This window comes from Struthio camelus, chromosome 1 (genome assembly GCF_040807025.1).
Source record: "Struthio camelus isolate bStrCam1 chromosome 1, bStrCam1.hap1, whole genome shotgun sequence".
NCBI classification, from domain to species: domain Eukaryota; kingdom Metazoa; phylum Chordata; class Aves; order Struthioniformes; family Struthionidae; genus Struthio; species Struthio camelus.
The window spans coordinates 51,383,730-51,402,876 of NC_090942.1; the positions used below are offsets into that span (position 1 = coordinate 51,383,730).

The window sequence follows — 19,147 nt, forward strand, 5'->3', positions numbered from 1 at the left end:
GCTTTCAGATTTTAGCACATTTAGTAGGGAGCTGAGCTGAACCCAAACTGGCTAAAGTATTTTTTTTTCCCCTAAAACTGGAATGGAACTGAACCGTTCTTTTGAAGTTTTGTTGAACTTGGACCAGAACCGAACTGGAACAACTTTAGTCAGAGCTGAACCCAAACAGAATTGAAATGAAGTTTAAGGGTTTTATTGCTTGGATGTAAGGCAACACCTGTGCGCATCCTTATCCTGTAGCTTCAGGGTAAACTCGGAGCATAACCAACTGTTGATTTGTATTGATAAAGACAAAACACTACTTTACAGTTTCCACTCAATTTATATCAAAAGGAAACATCAGATTTTCCCTTTAATCAGACTTAGACCTCTGCTGTTATCCTCATCCTTCCTAAGCTTATCTATTTTCTTTTCGCCATTTCTTTCTTTGCATCACGTCTCTGTTTAGACTGTAAGCAAAGACATGATTAAATGCTGGCTATACTTAAAACAGCAAGACTGTAACCGTTTACTTCAGTGGGAACCAGAGTTGCTCTGTACATACCCATATGTTTTGTTAACTTTCTAAGATCTCCTTGGACCACATAAAACAAATAACCATAATTGCCTGATCTGCCAAAAAGATACAGTAAATGCAAGTGATGCAATTGCTTGTATTTATTTTCTATTTTAAAATGTAGGTACATTATCTGGTATTAAGTGCAGCTGTCAGGATCACAGTGATGTGATACTGTAATTCTCCAAGCTGGTCACTCCAATTCTAGATATAACACAGTTCCTTAGATTGTGACTATATCTGGAAAAAAAAAAAGAAAAGAAATTGGAAGTAAGAAATATTAGAAATTAAGAAAGGAAATTTTCAGGAGCCATGCGTTCTGTGCTAAAGAATGATCATATAGATGGTTTGCAGTGTCCTCTGTCAGTATGCATCGCTTACAGATGTTGCACTTTCTCACAGCCAGTATTACAAACTTTCCATAAGGTATAAAAATTTAAGAACACCTCAGTTGTACTTTGGTTACAACAGCAGCATACTTCTTTTCAGTTAGAATTGCTGATGATGACTTACTTGTGTGGTTTCCAGTTTATCTTGTTAATGTCTTAGTTAATATTATGTTAATGCCTGAGTGAAACAACCAATAGCGGCATTTAAAATTTTTATGTCTACGTTCCTAGAAGACTAACACATGTGCCCGAGGCCAAAATATTTACCTTGCTTTAATGGATGTGTTGGAATGAGATACTATTTATCAGTTATCTAAAAGCAATTTCAATCCCTTGTATCAAATTATTTATCTGGAAATAATCCTAACAAAATAGGTATGGTCAATTAAGCTAAAATATTGCCTAAATTGCTAAAATTGCCTAACAGATAGCATTTCTGCAGAAACTGTCCATATACTAAGTTATATATAATTTCTTTAAACATTTCTTAAGGCTAGTGTACATCAAACTTTGCCTTTTAGACTCACATTCTGTGTCCACATAAATTCTCAGCTTTGTTGTTAAACACTGGAAAAATCAAAGAAAAGGGATATAAGCTCTCTAAGTGTCACTAAATGCATCTCCTTATGCAAAACCCTGAAGGTAAATAAAATACTGAAGAAATGCAGCATACTACCTCTACCAACAATACTTTCAGTTATATTTCTCCATGGCAAATATTTCCTGGGTACGATATCTAACAAAGGCACGTAAAGGTTTCCATAAATAACTTCAAATATGCTTAAATCTATATGAGCAGTCTAAACCGAATGTACAAATAGAATTCACATGGTGGCAACGTTTCTAGCAGCAGCTGCAGCAGCCACCTTTTCTGGTTTTCCGAAGGGTTGGCATTAGCAAGTCGACCAGACCACAGCCAGCTCGCTGTGGCTGCCTGCTACTTCAAGGTAGCGCGTTCCAGCTCCACAGGATCTTTTTTCCTTCGTTGCTATTGCCGTCGCCAGACACTAAAGAAAAGAGCTGACATCACTGAAATCCATGTGACGCCTGACACCTACACTACGTTGGAAAAAAGTTCTACAGTGATACGTGATAGGAAATGACACTGCATCATTGCAATAGATCTATGAATCAGAGTTTTCTCTCTTCTGTAGTACTTTGATTTCAAATATTCGTATAAAATGAGCTATTGAAAGGAATGTTTTCATATCCAACAATACACGAATAAAACGATGAGAACATATTGGACTGTGCATAGCACAAGGAATGTGGTAAAAACAGGCTGGACTTTACCTAACTGCTTTTCAGATATGAAAGTTTCATTTTTAGGCTGCTCAGCTAAAAGTAACGAAACCAAGTATATACAGCATTCAGCATGCTACTGCGGTGTATTTGAGGTAACACCAGCATCTGAGTGAGGTTTGGCTTAGTATATACTTGCAAATAAGAACCAGTATCCATAACGAGTAGCGAGATCACCTGTTTCTAATGTCGTGAAAACTCCTTTTTTTGTAAGCTTAGCTTTATTTTAGCTATAACGCTTCCATTTTCTGAAGAACGCCCAGACGGTGACAGTAGCAGGTATTCGAGATGTGAACTCCTGGAAGCGAGCCTTCCTCACGGAAATACCGCCTCGTCACAGAGCTGCTAGCACGGGAGCCTGAGCCCTTGTTTTACCCTAGCTGTTAATGCTGGTTGCAAGCCCAGTCTCCTAACTCTTGTTCCCGTCCGAAAAACAAAAGCCAAGCCCTCGAGGCAAACAAACGGCTCCTGCCGAGAGACCCGCTGGCTCCGCTGCCACCTCGCCTTTCCAAAAAGATAAAAAAAAAAACCCAAAATCAAAAAATATGGCCTCTACAAGCACAAACAGCGGAGCCGCGCAGCCTTCCCCCGCGCCTGGCCGACTAACGGCCGGACTAACCGACTTAACGGGCGGACCACGCGCCGCGGCGCTGCCCACAACAAACATGGCGGCGGCGGGCCCCCGCCCTCGCCGTCAGCGCGGCCGGCGGCGGCGGCCCTTCCTCGGCGGCGGCGCCGCGAGCCGCGGCCGCTTCCGGCGAAGCCCGCTTGCCTTCAACAAAGATGGTGGCCCCCGCGCAGGCTCCGCGGGCGCTCGGGCGCTGCGCGTAGTTCCCACTTCCCTCCTGTAAGTACGCCGACAGGGGCGGGGGGGCCCTGCCTGCGCGCCGCCGCCGCCGCCCTCCCCGCCCGGCCCGGCTCGGCCGGCCCCCCCGTCTTCCTTCCCCCCCCCCCCCCAACCCTGGCGCCGCGGGGAGCCGCGCGGGGGCCGGCGAGCGAGGAGAGCCCGCCCCGGCGCCTGGCCCAGGGCCTCGCCTCGCCTCGCCGCTCCGCCGCCCCCCGGAGCAGCGCGGAGCGGGCGTGGGCGGCGCCGGGGCCGGGGCCGGGCGGCGCTGGGCCTCGCCGGGGCGGCGGGTGGCGGCGCCCCCCGGGCGGGAGGCGGCGGCCGCGCCGGCACGGAGCTGCGCCGCCCGGGGTTAAGTGTCCCGGCAGCAGCTGTCTCTCGGTTCGGTTTGCAGCTCGGAAGTTATAAACACAACTTGATTTTTTTTTTTCTTTCTTTTTCTTTCTTTCTTTTTTTTTTTTTTTTTAAACTGTGCAGACACACTGCGAATAACCAGATCGCACACGGGTTTGGTAGGGTCGACCTTATTCTTACCTAAGCAGGTACACGGAGTCATATTTGCAGTTATACGCAGCCTAGTCCCCTGGGCATTTGGGAGAGTGCAGACATGGTTCTAGCAAAAACTAAGTAAATGCTCATTTTAGGATCAGAAAGTTCTTGAAATCCAGGTTTTCAAAAGTTGTGTCCCCGAGCTTGGACAGATTGTACGCCAGTGGATCCATAAAAATCCAAACTTGTCCATGTGAGTGTGGAAATAAATCAAGAATTGTGCTCGTTCATCAGAACGAGGAGCTGTATTTCTTAAAGTTTGGATCGACAGTGGAAAGGTACATTTTTGGAGTGTAGCTGGAGAAGGTTTGAGCTGCATCGTCCTTCCATTTTTGAAGTAGAAGTAAACTGGAGTCTCATATTTTTACTTTCCTCGTATTTTACTTCTCTGTATTACCAGAGAAAATTATCCTGGTGCTTAACTCTGGATCCTTAGATATAGGCTGGGATTGAAGTTAGTTCATTGCTGCATTAAACTCTGGCCCTAGAGCGTTACACACCAAAATCCTGATAAACTTCCATGTCCGACTGCTTAGTTCCCAACTCTAAACAAGCCCTTTCCTCCTCGTGGTAAACACACATAAAGAAATAGTTAATCTTAAAAAAAAAAAACCACCCTTTTAAATATCAAGAAGCCCTGTAACTCTGCCAGTGACCTCTCAGTTAAGAGGCCTGATGGACTTTTAAAACCTTGGTTGTGCTCATGCTAATGTCAGTGGGCCAGATGCCTGCTTCAGCAGAAATTCTCCTTTCAGATTCATAGCCATAAAAGCATTTTTCGGTGCAAGAAGGTGCAGGCAGAGATGATTTGAAAAGGCCTTAATTTTGAAGTGTTGAGCACTTGGGCCAGGAATGAAGAAAGGGAACTGAAGAAGTGTTCTGAACTGTCTGAGGACTCAAGTGTTCCCTGTTCAGTGCACGAGTGAGCCTCTTAGATGGGCCTCTTGACGACCATCACAGAACGTGAGGCAGCAGGGTTTCATAGCATCAGAAACTATTTTCTGCTTGGGTTTAGCTAATTCTCTCAGAGCTGTGGCTAGATGCCTCTCTTGAATTCTGCAAGTACTTTATCAGCTCAGGGGTGGTCAGGGAATCCCCCCGGGAAGGGGAAAGTAGGGGGATCTGCTTCCTAAATTGTACCCCTTTTGCTTTAATCTGGTGATCGCTCCCAGTAGCATAAAGGTGTTATATAGAGACCAGAGTCTTCAGTTTCACCCATCCAAAATGAGTATCCAGTTCTCTGTCGTTTACTGTTCTTCTGTCACCTTGCCTGCACTATCATCTCTTAACAGAGTTTGATGCAGTCTGAGCTATGCCTAGTAAATTCAGCTTTTTTAAGAGCATCTGTGCCAGGATAGTGGTTGTTTGATTCCCGGATGACCCTAGGTGTGATGCCTAGAAGGTAGGCATTTGAAAATTCAGCTCAGGATATAAGAAATCTACTGACTAGCTCAGCCAAGGTGCAGTCCTCCTGAGAAGGTGCCCTCTAACATTGCTCTCGGTGCTCAGGGAAAGCTTTATCAGAAAGTGGCTTTATCACAGGATGTCAAAGGGGCTTTCTCACAGGGGATTTTCCTGTCTCTCTCTTTTGGCCATAAGCTCTTATTTTCTGTCCAAAATGCCATTTAGAGGCCTATATATTTTGTTGAACGCCTGCCTTGGATTTTAACAACCAGGCCACTTAGAAGTGTCTTTGATGGCGCCTTGGGAGTCAATACGCATCTCTGACAACTTAAAGGCATTAGAAGCTTTCCTACAAAAGTTCTGAAAATCTTAGATTCTCCCTGTATCTTCAAGCTGAAGTATGGTTTCTGCAAGGTCTAGCTGTCAGAACAGCAGCTTCTAGTTTAATTATCAGAAATTCTCTTGGTAATCACAGTTGACACCTGCTACAGTTTTTTTTGGCTTCATGATTAGTCATGAGAAAGTATTTAATTGTATTACTCTATCATTTTCCTTTTCAAGGAAATGAATGGGCCTAAGGATGTATTTGTCATTAACAACTAGGCTAGATGTCTTGATTCAGTTGACAGCTCTGGCACTGACTCATTTTTTTATATGATATGATCTAGGGTGAGTTGCTTGGCCTCTCTGGGCCTTGATTCCTCTTCTGTAGAGTTGCTATAAAATGCATCTTTTCCAGCTTTTGTCTAGTCAGAGCGTTATTCAAGTGAAATGGAAGCTGAGAGAAGGCATCTGATTGCTTTCTATAAACTCATTAGAAGGGTAAATACCAGGGAGGGAAAAGAGCTACTTAAGCTGAAGAAGGAGTTTTGGCAGAAAAACAAATGCCTATAAATAGAAGATGAATAAATTTAAGATGGAAATCCGAAGAAAGTTTCTCGTCATCAGATCAGTCAAGTTCTAGAACAGCTTTCCAGGATGAGTCAGGGGAGAGAACAGCTTGGTGTAAAAGGTGCACTTCTAACCCTTCTAAAATGAATAGGTATTGCACAAGCCAAAGCTACCTACTCTGTTGCTGTTGCTGCAGGCTGGGCTCTTTCTGTCTGTCCTGCTGCTGCTTTTGTGCTACTGTGGCAGAAGTACTGCAACAGTAATAATGTCAGAGACAGCAGTAGTAGAGATCAGGTGTGCCATCTGTTTAATTTGGGGGGGGGGGGGTGTAGAGTCTCTTATGGACTGGCAAATACTATAGCTGCTTTCAGCATGGGCATTGACCAGTTAATGGATGAGGTTATTCAGCCCGGTTGATTGTTCCAACAAAGGACTGGTCTTCACAATGCCAAAGGTTCCCTTCCTGTCTAATGTTTCCCAAAAATGGCTGCCTTTTAGCTTCTGAGACAGTGAAATCTGAGCAGAAAGAAGATGGCTGGGATCACTAGTAGTTTTCCCAGGCTGATGACTGAGTTTAGCATTCTTTCTAAAGGTTGGCAGGTATGGAACATCACTTCTGGATGTTAAAGATTGAAGTATTTTAATCTCCATGCGTGTTCCTGCTCCTTTTCTCATATTCTAGGTTGTCAGATGGATGCCAGAGACAAGCAACTTCTACGCTCCCTGCGTCTGGAGCTCTGCACAGAGGTGCTCGTGGATGGACTTGTTATTCAGTACCTCTACCAAGAGGGGATTCTCACAGACAGTCATGTTCAAGAAATAAAATCCCAAACCACCAGTCAAAGGAAAACCATGATGCTCCTTGATATTCTTCCTACTAGAGGACCCAAAGCATTTGATGTATTCTTGGATTCCTTGCAGGAGTTTCCATGGGTTAAAGACAAGTTGAAAGCTAAGCGTAAGGAAATGACAGTAGAAGATCCTGCAGGTAAGGCCTGAATTGCTATTGCTGATGTTTTGAAGCTTGTTCTCAGCTGTAATTTTGAATGTATTGAATGTACCAGTAATTTCAAGTTATGCATCATAACTTGATATGGAGCATGAAACCAGCATAGGGCACAGCCTGAATTTCCTGGAAGCCAGCCAAACGCCAGGAAGCATTGCAAAGTTTGGGGAGTGAGCAAGGCTGACTTGGATACTGGGAGGCAGCAGCTTCCATAAGGAAAGGCTGTATTTGGAGGGTCTGAGATGTAGGACCCAGGGTCCCTTACCACAAAACGGGCAGACTGTAAAGAGTAGTTTCAACTAGCTGAAGAGCAATCTCTTCATAATCCATACCTGATTAATCTGTTTTATGTATGTTTTACAGTGTTTCACTTCTACAGTGTTGATATTGGCAGGATTTTTATTTACTTGATTTAATTATGATTTTAATGTGGTTTTAATTTGGTGGCATATATTAATTTAGAATTATGTAGTTTATTGTGTTTATTGGAGTGCACATGTCTAGGATCAGTACCTCCAAAATTACTAGCCATTGCTTAGTTTTAAAAAGAGCACAGCAGCTAACAGATTTAGTGGATATTATATAATCTTATTGAGTCAGATCTCTTGTTTTTTGACATTTAGATGTATTTCTAGAACAGTTTTTTGAGCCTGATGTTTCCTCTGAAGTGATTTTTTTAATGAATACCCATATGCAATTGTTGAGCTGTTCTGAAGTACGGGGGAAAATGCTTAAAATATACTTTTCCTGTCCTAGAAAAGATTTTTTTGAAACATGTCTGAGCTGTTATCCTACTGTTACCAGTTTAATAGTGAAGTAGTTCTTACTCGGGAACGTTGTTTCTGAGCAATCTGATTAACTTCTCTTCTTTCCCCCTCAAACCCCACCTGATCTGGATTTGGTCCTATTATGATGCACATGATGTGATTTTTCCAGTGTCAGTCTGTTTTGCATGAGACTCTTAAGCTTGTGAAGATGTGTTTCTAAGAACTGTTGAACATCATGCGTGCCAGCGTCTGAGTTAGCTGCACGCCCAAGAATGTTTTGTGAAGATCTGCTGGACAAATATGACATTATCTTACCTTAGGACATTTTTAATGGAATATTATGACAGCTTTTCCTTCTGTTGGACCTGTGTGGAGATTGCTTTATGCTTGCTCCCCAGCTGCAGAACCGAGTGAAAAACTTTCAGAACTTTTTGGAGAATAAATATCACATGCCTCCCATAGGTGAAAACACTGTGAGTTCTCAGCACAATGCAATCTTGTGGTATTGAAGTGTTGAAAAAGACCTTGTTGATATGACAAATCCTGCCATACTAATGTTCTGTATTTGCCTTACAAATCAATGTGTTTGCTAATTGCTGGTAAAGCTTTTGAATAATGTCTGCACTTCCACACACGCACACACGCGCACACACACACACACACACACACACACACACACACAGCCGCCAAATACACTCAAGATCACATATTTTGTTACTAGAAAAATAGTTTCAGACATTTGTTCTTTTGATTCTTTTGTGGATTATTTCTTCGTGTACTTGATAGTTTGTGACTAACATGCTGTATTTATGCATATCAAGTTCTTTAGTTTCGTGTGGGTTGACTGTACTGATAATCCTATTGCCAAATCTTGCGTGTAAGCTAGAAAAGACTTCCAGATTAGATCAAAGGTTGCCATTATTTTTACTGTGGCAATACAAAATGTAAAAACAGAGTAAGAGGCAAATAACCAATAGTCAATATTTGTGCGCGTTCTTTGGGAGCACCACCTGTGCCTTAATAAATGATGAGCGCATCCTGAAATTAACTGAAAATGTTGGTGGCATTGTCAGTGTTTTTTGCATGCAAAAAATGTAGATTGAGGTAAAAAAAAGCCTCACTTTGCATTCTGAACAACCAACTTGCAAGCTTTTGTCTCAATAGAGTGCTTGAGCATGTGCTTGACCTTAGGCACAGAAAAAGCCATTGGCTCTAATAAAACTATAAGCATAGTTAAAATTAAGTACATTCTTTACTGCCGTGCTAGATAACTTAACTTCTGCCTTATTGGAAGCAGTTCTTATAAATGATAATTTGCCACTGGCAATTGGTTTAAAATAATCCATTTGTAATGAAAAGAGCCTACTATATACACATTACCTTTTTTAAAAACCATACTACTTTACAAATCAAAATGTATTTTATGACCTCAGGTTTTTACATCTATATACCTCTGAATCATGCATACTTATGGAAATAGCCTGCCTGCTGTTCGCTTGTTTGTGCTCAGTTAAAATTCTGTTTACTCAAGCAAAATATCCTCAGTTTTTGCAGATCTTTTGCAGGATGAAGGACTGGTAGCAAGTTGTTCCTTGAAGGAAGGCTTTAGTTTATAGTCTCTTTCACTTCTTATAGTCTACGCATAGGATTTTTAAATTCAGTATTAGCTTTTCCCTGTCTGAGCATGAAAATTGTGGCACCTGCACAGTGATTTTCTGTGTAGGCCTTTGGATTATTGTGCACCTTGTTCAACCAGATCAGGCTTTCTATCTTTGGTTCAGCTGAGAAATGTAGTTTCTTGATTCCCAGTCAAACAAAATCACAACTGTAATTGTTAAGAAGCTTTTAATTTTTCTTCCTCTAGTTAAAAAGCAAAAACCAAACACAGAAATTTTAGCAAGACAGAAATAAAAACACTTTTAGTGATGTTTTCTAAGAGCCCTGTAATTATGATCTGGTGGACTGAGCAGCTATGGAATGAAAGACAGCCTCAGACCTAAACAAGACACTGCCCACTGACTCATTGTGAGACTTTGGGCAAATTGTTCCAAGCCGAAGGATTTATCAGTTCACATCTTATGCAACTCAGTTCACGGAGCAGCGTAGAGCGTGTCTGTAAATCAGCCTAGAATTGAACCCAGAATATGCTGTTTGCAAATAAATGAACTTTAAAAATCGTGATATCCTGAGTTTTATTGCTGAACGTCAGTTTGACTTTAAAAATTACAGTTCTGTGTACTGTTATCTGCTGTTGTTACAAGGAGCGCAGAAGGCCCTAATCCTGCAGAGCATGAGGAATAGAGTTCTCACTGGAATGAGCAGAGTGACTTGCAGGCAAGTAGGGCTACTTATATCTGTATAAATTCACCAAAGAGACCCATGATCCCTTCCCCTTGTTTGTTTACTACATACATGTGACAGCCTATTGATTAGCATCAGTTTTTTCCTCTCTGTTGTGTGGTTCTGTCAGATGGTCACAACTTCAGAAAACCTTTTCTTAAGGTTGGAAAAACAGGATTACAAAACCAGAAATTGTCAGGACGGAAGTTCAGAGTCATGTGCTTTGGAGGTAATTGTTTATGACTTCTAAAGTTGTTCAATTTCAAGATGATCGGGTGCATTTTTTGCTTAAGGATCTAGAATAAAACAGTTCAGCCTGTGCACAGGGGTATCACAAGACTTATAAATCATTCTGTACATCAACCACAGTGCGAGTTTCTGCTTTTGAAGATAAAAACTTCTGCTGTGGTGAGAGAGAGAGAAAAAAAAACCTGCATGTCTATTCCATTAGGAAAAGACTGTTCTGTTTTTTCTGCCCTGGTTCAGCTGACTTTATGCCTTTGTCAGGAGAATGAATCTTCAATATAGTATTATAATTCCTATGAAAGACTACAGCTGTTGGCAACAAAATTCCATTCTTTCTAGGAATAGCAAACAGTTACTCAATGTTTTTTACACTGAGCAAAAAAATGTAAGCTTCGAAGGCATTTGTTTATCACAATGGTTTTCCGATCTCTCTCTGCTCAGGAATTTTTTTGCCCCAGTATTATATTTCTACGTATACTATATGTTACTATAAAGTTATGTATTTCTAAAAGTGTTAGTACTGCACGTCTTTGTAGTATACATTATTTCTTCACAGGAAATCACAACATGCTGACAAAGAGAAAAGTCTGAGAAACGCCGTTTGCCAGTGGAGTTCTGAAGCAGCAGTTGCTGTCCTGGCAAGCGTTAGTGAATTTTGGGCAGGATCATCTCGAGAAGGCTGTTTTCTCACAACTAAGCAAGGATTATTCTCTAATACGTGATCTCTTTGTTGTGGCACCTGGTCAGGGGTCCTGTATTAGGGTCCTGTAGACATAGGTAGTTTTTTTTTTTTTCCTGTTTTGGTGTGATTGGGTTTTTTCCATGGGCATGTGAGGAATGTGTGTTCTTGTCTACCTGTATGAAGCTTCATGTTGTGTAACGTTTTGGATGAAGCACGCAAATACAAAACAAAGCAAAACATGTGCTTTTGCTGAGAAAGCATTCCTTCCTCCCCGCTCCCTCCTCCTCTCTCTCCTCTCCCTCCCCCCCCCCCCGCTAATCTCAAGCTTTACCAAAGTCCTTTTTCCACAGCTGGGTTGTAGGTTTCTAAGAATTCTGATTCAAATGCAACAGCATTAGGGCATGGGGAAAGTTAGCATCTCTTCTTACCTTTTGTTGGCTGCTTCCTGCCCTCTTCCTATCCTGCTTCCTGTGACCCCTAATGTAGTGAGGAAACAGCCTGGTCTCCTTCCTTTTCCATTTAGATGTCAGATAGGAGAGCAGCTGATGAATTCTTTTTCTTTCTCTAAAATGGTGGACAGAAGAGGGTGTTTTTTTCCTCTTTCTTCTCTTTCCCTCCCCTCTCTTGTATGGTCCAGTGACAGAAGGGGGAGTTTCTTCCCATATTTGTCTGAAGGAAAGGGATAGGCTTAGCAGCCTTGGCCGCACTGAACTGACCTGGAGATGAAGTAATGCCCTCGTGCCATATCCCAGTGCCTGAAGGCTATAGAAAATGCTCTCCAGTTCTCTTGAGAGATTCAAATGTATCCTTGCAGGAGAATTTCCCAAACTCTTTTCCACATTCCCAGCTCCCTTGAAAATCAAGTGTTACATTTATGGCTTTGGCTTTGCTCCTGACCACAGTGAGATCTGTGAAGTCTGGCATTGAAGGTCTGTGCACACACTCAATAAACAGCATGCATCATGATATGGACAAGTAATCAGCTTCCCTAGTTCTACAGAGCGTTCTCTGTATATATGTCAGTTTAAATGTGTGTGAGTGTGAACGTAAGATCTTTTTTATAGCTTAGGGAATATCTGCTTTGTTGCTGTTTTGCCATATTAGTAAGCAGCGTTGTTTATGCTACTTACATGTACATTTTTTGCTTTGGGAAGCCTAGATCATAGGCAACACTGATAAGAACTGTAGTTATTTCCTGTCTCAAACCGTTTCCTTCAGGTAAATTAACAGGAGGAGATAACCATAGTTGATATCATCCTTGATAACACAGATACATGAGGCTAATAATAATATAGATTTAATAACAGGTATAGTGCCCTGGCAACAGGAGAAGAGGACTAAGTCCTGGCAAGAGAAGTATTTGGACTAGCCAGGCCTGATTAGTAACTCGTAACCAGTGCTGCTAAGAGGAAGCAATGGGTAATAGGACTTGAGGGCTCCCTTGAGCAAAGAATGGAGACATCCGTCTGCCAACCAAACCTCATGACTTCCAAGGTTTGTTGCTTCCCTAGGGCCTGCATTCAGGGTATCATAGAGAGACTGCAGATGCCTGTCCAGCCTACAGATTTTGCTGCTAGTAATGCTGCCAGGGTAGACCTTTAGCAGATTAAGAATGACTACAGGACTGAAGGAATGGAGCCCAAGTGATGTTCTCCTCCATCCTGTCATTCAAGGGGAAAAGCTTGGGCAGGAGTGGATGCATCCTACAGACTGACACCTGTCTGTGCACCTAGTGGCATGGCCAGTAGTTTGGACTCTGAGACCACAGGACCCTTTTCAAGAAATGAGAACTGCTAGGAACAGATGGGATCCTCTTGACAGTGTGGGGCAAAAGCATCTTTAGCAGCAGGCTTGCTAACTGTGAGGAGGGATTTAAACTAGGTTCATCAGGTGATGGAGACCAAAGCACACATATAAATGGGAGAACAGAGAAGGGGGGAAGCAGACAAGGAACAGCATAATGGGAGATTCTTTTGCACTGCCTTTGAGAAAGTGAGGCAGCTGTCTCTAGTGCCCACACACACAGCGTGGGAAACAAATGAGAAAAAGTGGAAGTCCATGCACTGTTGCAGAGCTGTGTCATTGGATTTGCAGAGGCATGGTGGGATGGCTCACACAACTGCAGTTGTGTAGTGGATGGCTTCAGGCTCCTCGAAGACAAGCAAGGTATTGCAGTCTGTGCAAAGGAGTGTCTCGAATGCACAGAGCTTTGCTATGGTGTGGTCAACAGGCTGGTCAAGAGCTTATGGGTTAGGATCAGAGGGGAGGCCAATAAGGCAATAAGTCTATGATAAGACTGCCTGATCAAAAAAGGCAGAGCCTAGAGAAAAGAAGGCTTTAGGTGGACCTCATAGCAGCCATCCAGTATCTACAAAGAGGTTATCAAGAAAAGACAGAGCTAGGCTTATCACAGTGGTGCATAGTGGGGTGCATAGTAAACAGTAACTCCCTCTCCCAATCTCCACTGCTTGGCACAGAAACCACAGAGACCTAGAACAGACCTTGAGCATGAAGACCCAGGCAAAGCTGACACTGAGTACCTCAGCCTTTTCTGTGTCCTTCATCAGTGGTTGCCTGCTGCATATAGCAACAGGCCAACATCTTCCTTAGTCTTCCTTAGTCCTTCCTTAGTGTTCCTGTAGAAGCCTGTCTTGTTGTCCTTTCTGTCCTTGACCAGTTTCAAATCCAAATTAACTTTGGCCTTCATAACTCTACCCACACAATGATTCTAATGTTGCTCCTGGGTAGTCTGTCCTGGCTCCCTCCTGGAGCACCTTCCACCTCCTAGAAAATTCCTTTCTGAATTTGAGCTCAGTTGCATGTTCCTCCTTCAGCCAAACTGGCCTCCTGCCATGTCCGCTTGTTTTCCTGCGCACAGGAATGGACTATTTTTGTGCTTTGAAGAGGTCTTCCCCGATGACCAATCAGGTCTCCAGTACACTCTGCCCTTCAGAGCTGTCTCCTACAGGTTCCTACCAACCAGTTTCACGAACAAGCTGAAGTCCAGGATCTTTACTCTGCTGCTTGCCTTCCTCATTTCTCTCAGGATCTTAAACTTTAGCACTCCATGGTAACTGCAGCCAAGACTGACATTAACAATCACATCCCTAAATAATTCTTTCTTATTCATGAGTTGCAAGGCCAGAAGTGAACCTCCTCCTTAGTCCACCTATCTAGCACATTCATAAAGATATTCTCTTCTGCACTCTGGAAATCTCCTGAATTGCCCTACTGTGTTGCATTTCCAGTAAACAAGTTAAAGAACGCCCCTATTGCAAGCCCTGGTTCTCAGGGAAGCTTTAAAGAAGGCTTCAAAGAGTCATAGGACAATTTAGGTTGGAAGGGACCTCAGGAGGTCAGTAGTCCAACCTCCCGCTCAAAGCAGGATCAGCTGTGAGATTAGATCAATTTGCCCGTGGTTTTTTCCAGTCAAGTCTTGCCAGCCTCCAAGAACGGAGACTGCACACCCTCTCTGGGCTCCCGCTCCACTGCTTGATTGTCCTTCTGGGGAAAAAGTTTCTCCTTATATTCAGTCAGAACCTCTCATTTCAACTAACGCCCATCATCTCTCATGAGCATAGTGAGGTGCATAGTTTACTGTTCTGGGATTTTTCTGAATTGTGCCTGGAGCAGGAAGGCAGAATGACTCTACACCCTGGGGACTAGTTGACACAGGAGAGTGGGACTGCCTCTCAGAGGGATCCCAGCAAGCTGGAGGAACGGGCCAGCAGGAACCTCATGAAGTTCAGTAGAAATAAGTGCGAAGTTCTGCACCTGAGATAGATACAAAATTCCCACATAACAGGACAGGATGGGCACTAACTGGCTAGTAACAACTCTGCAGAAAAGGAGTTTGGGGTCTTGGTAGGCAGCAAGTATGATGATAAAGACTAACCGCATACTGGACCACATCAGCAAGAACAAAGTCAGCAGGCTGAGGGGAGTGATTATTCCCCTGTACTTGGTATTCATGAGACCATATTTCAAATACCCTATCTAGCTTCAGGCCCCCAGTACAAGAGAGGTATTGACAAACTAAAGAGAGTCCTGTGGAGGGCCACTACAGTGGTTAGTGTAACATGATGTACAAGGAAAGGCTGAGAAAACTGAGTTTGTTCCCAGAGAAAAGTAGGCCAAGGAAGGGCTCTGATTGCAGTCTTTAACTAATACGGGCTTATAGAAAAGGTGGAGTCAGACTATCAGTAAAAGGAAAAGAAGCAACAATCACAAGTTGTAGCAGGGGAAATTCAGATTGGATAGATGGGAAAAAAAATTCATGAGCGAGATTAAGCACTGGCCACTAGAGGCTGTGGCCCAAATAGGATTGCCTAAAGAGGCTGTGGAATCTCCATTCCTGGAGACAGTCAAAATGCAGTACGAGAAGACCCTGAACAACCTGATCAGACTTTGAAGTTGGCCTGGGTTTGAGCAAGAGATTGGACTAGATGACCTCCAAAGGCCTCATCTAACCTAAATTGTTCTGTGATTCTGCAAGCTTGGCACTGAGTACGCTGAGTAAACTGTGCGATTTTAATCCAAAATATATCTGATGCTCTCCTATTGCTCGGCACTGCTTGTTAACATAGACGTAGCATTTTCTGGCCAGTGGATGAGGTAGTTTTGTGCGTAAACACCTACAGTCTTTTGTTAATTGTTGCCAGTTTCCCACTGTTGGTCTTGTCTCAGGCTGTGGCAAGGAAACTATTGAAAATACTTTGTACAGACAATAGTAATTGTTTTCTAGAACAGAGGGGAAACTTTCTTTAAAGGACCTGATCCTATGGTTTGATATAGGCAGTGGGTAAACATGAAGAAGCGAGATGCAGTTATTATCTTTTGCATTACATATCAGTGCAGGCATTCTGTTCATACTAATTAATGCCCCTTGTGGCCTATATGTATACACTAATATACACTCCCGAGTAACTGAGGCAACTTCCTACTTAAGACTTCTTAGTCTTCTTTCCACAAAATTTTTCTTCATGAATATTTTCCTTCAGAGCTGGCCAGCTCTTCCTTTAACACCTCCTGAATTGCCTTGGAGCTCTATCTGAAAATGTCAGTTTAATCACGGTATTCCTACTGCAGAGAGACAATCTATTGTCTTTTATAATTTAAGATTGTGAATGCTGTTTTTAAAAAGCAACCAAACAACAGACACATCCACCTTAGCTTGCATGTGTTGTGGAGGTTGTGTAGCTGTCCAAAGGCAGTAAAAATGTTAACTTGTGTCTTGTAGTGAAAATCTGATTCCACTGCAGTCACTGGCCAGACTCCTATTGACTTGAGCAAGACAAAGGTTTTGCCACTGACGTCTGATTTTTTTTTTTTTTTTGGGGGGGGGGGGAAGACTATGCTGTCTTCCCTGCACTGACATGTCAGCATGTCTTGACCTTCATAGAAAAATCATTTCTGTAGATGCAAAGCTATTACTAGTTCAGACCCCGTGCTTCTGTGGCATTTTTCCCATTGCCTGAGAATATCAGCAGTGATATGGCTACCTTATCACTGAGAAATGGAGCTGTATGACACAGGTCATGAAGCTCCTCTAAGATACAGTTCAGTTGTGGTTATTTATATCCTGAGGGTCCTCCCTGGCTTGCCACGTGCAGCTCAGCCTTCCTTCCAGATGTTTACTTGTTTTTATTGATATATGTTTATATAAGTAAGAATTGGAGCACCCAGGTAGAGCTCTTTGTAACCTCAGAGGGATGCAGCTGCAGTCTATCTTATTAGGAGATTTAAGGTTTTATAGATAAGACTTGAAAAGCCAATTGTTATCTATTTCGTAATTGTCTATGTAAACAGAAAACCTATTTTGTTGCTTCCCTGAGCCACTGAGCCATTGTTCCAGTATACTGTCAGATTTTCTTTCTAAAGTTTTCTTCCTGCTGTTGCTTTGTTTGGGAACAGATTTGTGTTCCTTCAGATCCTGGTGCACTGGCAAGCAGTTGTGCATCTGCTTTGACAAGCACCTCTGTTTCACAATGTTGGGAGCAGAAGCGAAGCTTCAGTGTTCCTTTCAATATACCTTTAGAGAAGGAGCTGATTTGATTTATATTGCACGGTTTGTGTGTGCTGGAAATAAGCATTAATGCGTCAGGTCAGGGGGAATAAACTGCCATTAGTGCACCACTTTTCCTGGCAGCCTCCTTAATCTGAGGGTTTCACCACCCTGTCTGGGATTTTCTAAACTACTTCTTGTTAGCCCAAGTCAACCCCAACCCTCCTCCCCTTCGAGGTCAAAGGTAAGCTTCCCTTGGCTTTAAAGAAGGCAAATTTAGTCCTGTGCTGCTGCTTTTGAAAGTCTTACCTTTCATTTGTACTTAATGATGTGTTGAGCTCTTTAATGAACAGCCTATTTCAGTTTTGGCTCTTTCTAGTAAAATATGTGCTATGACTGAGTGAAGGGACTGTGTGTAACTTTGAACAGGTAAAGGGTTAACTAACTCAGCTGCCAGAACGGGGATTTTCTGACTTGCCCTAGTAGGAGGTAAGCTTCCTTAATGCACAGCTGATTCCATCTCTAAGCAGGGCTGTATGGATCCTCAGCAAAATAATTGTTGAGGAAATAAAACTGGAATAAAAAGGGAAAACAGTATTTTCCACTCTCCCTGTGTAAAGGAAGGATTTTTTTGAATATGTTTTTATTTACTGTGGTTGGGGACCATGTTTGCTTAGCTTTTCAAAATGACTTTTTTTTTTTTATGCTTACTCTTCTTCTGTTTAATCAAAAAGTCATACTTTTCTCTGTGATCCAGTTCTGCCATATCCTGCATGAGATCAATTTCTCCCTCTATCCTTGAACAGTGATTGCTGTAGTTAGGGTTGTCGAACACTCTTGTTGTTGCGCCCTTGTTTCACATATTCATAATGATCTGAGAAGTTCACTTATTTTAAAAGCCACCTAAGGTTATAGGCAGAAATCCTAGCTGGCCACTCATAGTAGAAATTAACTTCATATTCTTAGGAAATTGTACTTGTAGGCACCTGATTCCAAAATGTGAATCCTCAAATCTTCTGAATTGCTGTCTACACCCAGAGCCAGGTCCCTAGGCGCTGCTGTTTTTGCTGTCTAAGTTCCCTGGGCACTGATGAAAGGGCTGCTCTGGGCATGTCCTAGGCTGCCTGTGTCTTGACAGTACGGAGCAGCGTGCTGCGCTCACGCCTAGCGTCGGGGTACACAGCTAGGTGTTTCTCCACTGCTCTCGCCTGCGGGCCCAGAGCCAGTGGGCGTTCTCAGTGCAATCCATCAGATCAGGCGATGTCCTCCGCCAGAAACTGGCAGCGAGTTGAGCAGCCTGTGCCTCCTTGCCAGCCAGCAGCACCACGGTTAGGGTGCTTCCCTGGCTGCCAGGCTCTGGTGTGTGTCATGGTATTCTGGCACATGGAGAGCAGGGGGCTTTCAGTCTCCTCTTGTTCGAGACTTTTTGCATGGAATAATTGAATATGACTCTGTAGTATAAGAGCAGGAAGACTGCCTTGTGACTTAGGTCTTAGACCCTCCCTTGTTGAACCTGTGGTAGAGACCTCACCTCCAAGAGAGGGCTTGAATCTTTAATCTTGACTGGAATACAGTGCTTCCCAGTAGCTGAAAAGAATGTATCTAAGTCCTAGAAAGAAATAAGGTAGGGCTTAAGCTCCTTTCCTACTTGTTTCATATGGGCTAATTTAGGCAGCTCCCCATTTGGTGTGCTGGCTTTTGTGAATCCCATTCTTAATGCACCTAACTCTCCCAGAAATTGTACATGGATTTTAGTGAAATAATGCATACCTATGCTGGGGGGAAGGGCTTGATGATAGCCCTGTGTCCCCACCTTGCATCTGAATCCAGAAGAAATGACCCTGTAACTGAGAGTCTCACTTTCATTTATAGCAATCCTAGGTATCATATACAGCAATGCTCTTGTTGCTTAAAAATGCTTAAGTAAGTATATGAGCTGCCTTTTCCTGTGCAAAGGATGGTACGTACATTTCACTTGTCTATTAAAGTTATACTTTTTAGGGTTTTTCAGCCTGCAGCATGATGAATGGGCAGACTGTAGGTGACACAGGCATGCATAATACATGCTTAGCACAAATGTCTATCCTTTTCATTTAATGACTGTCACCAGAGCTGTGTTTATATAAAATTAAGATGCTCAGCTACTAGTGTAGCATCACATTAATCT

General features: G+C 42.9%; 1 protein-coding gene and 1 long non-coding RNA gene across 2 annotated transcripts in view; one reads left to right on the forward strand and one right to left on the reverse strand.

The window, feature by feature from the left end:
• Positions 1-633: 633 nt before the first annotated feature.
• On the reverse strand, positions 634-18,210 carry LOC138066696 (uncharacterized). Its single transcript, XR_011140090.1, has 2 exons — positions 11,405-18,210; positions 634-796 (listed from the first exon to the last, which is right to left on the reverse strand). It is a non-coding gene; the product is annotated as an uncharacterized lncRNA (long non-coding RNA).
• CRADD (CASP2 and RIPK1 domain containing adaptor with death domain) overlaps positions 2,905-19,147 on the forward strand; it is an 89,163-nt gene continuing 72,920 nt past the window's right edge. Inside the window, exons 1-2 of the mRNA XM_068937336.1 lie at positions 2,905-3,094; positions 6,618-6,923. Of these exons, the coding sequence (XP_068793437.1) occupies positions 6,626-6,923 (298 nt within the window). The 5' untranslated portion in view covers positions 2,905-3,094; positions 6,618-6,625. The remainder of the gene's footprint in view (positions 3,095-6,617; positions 6,924-19,147) is intronic.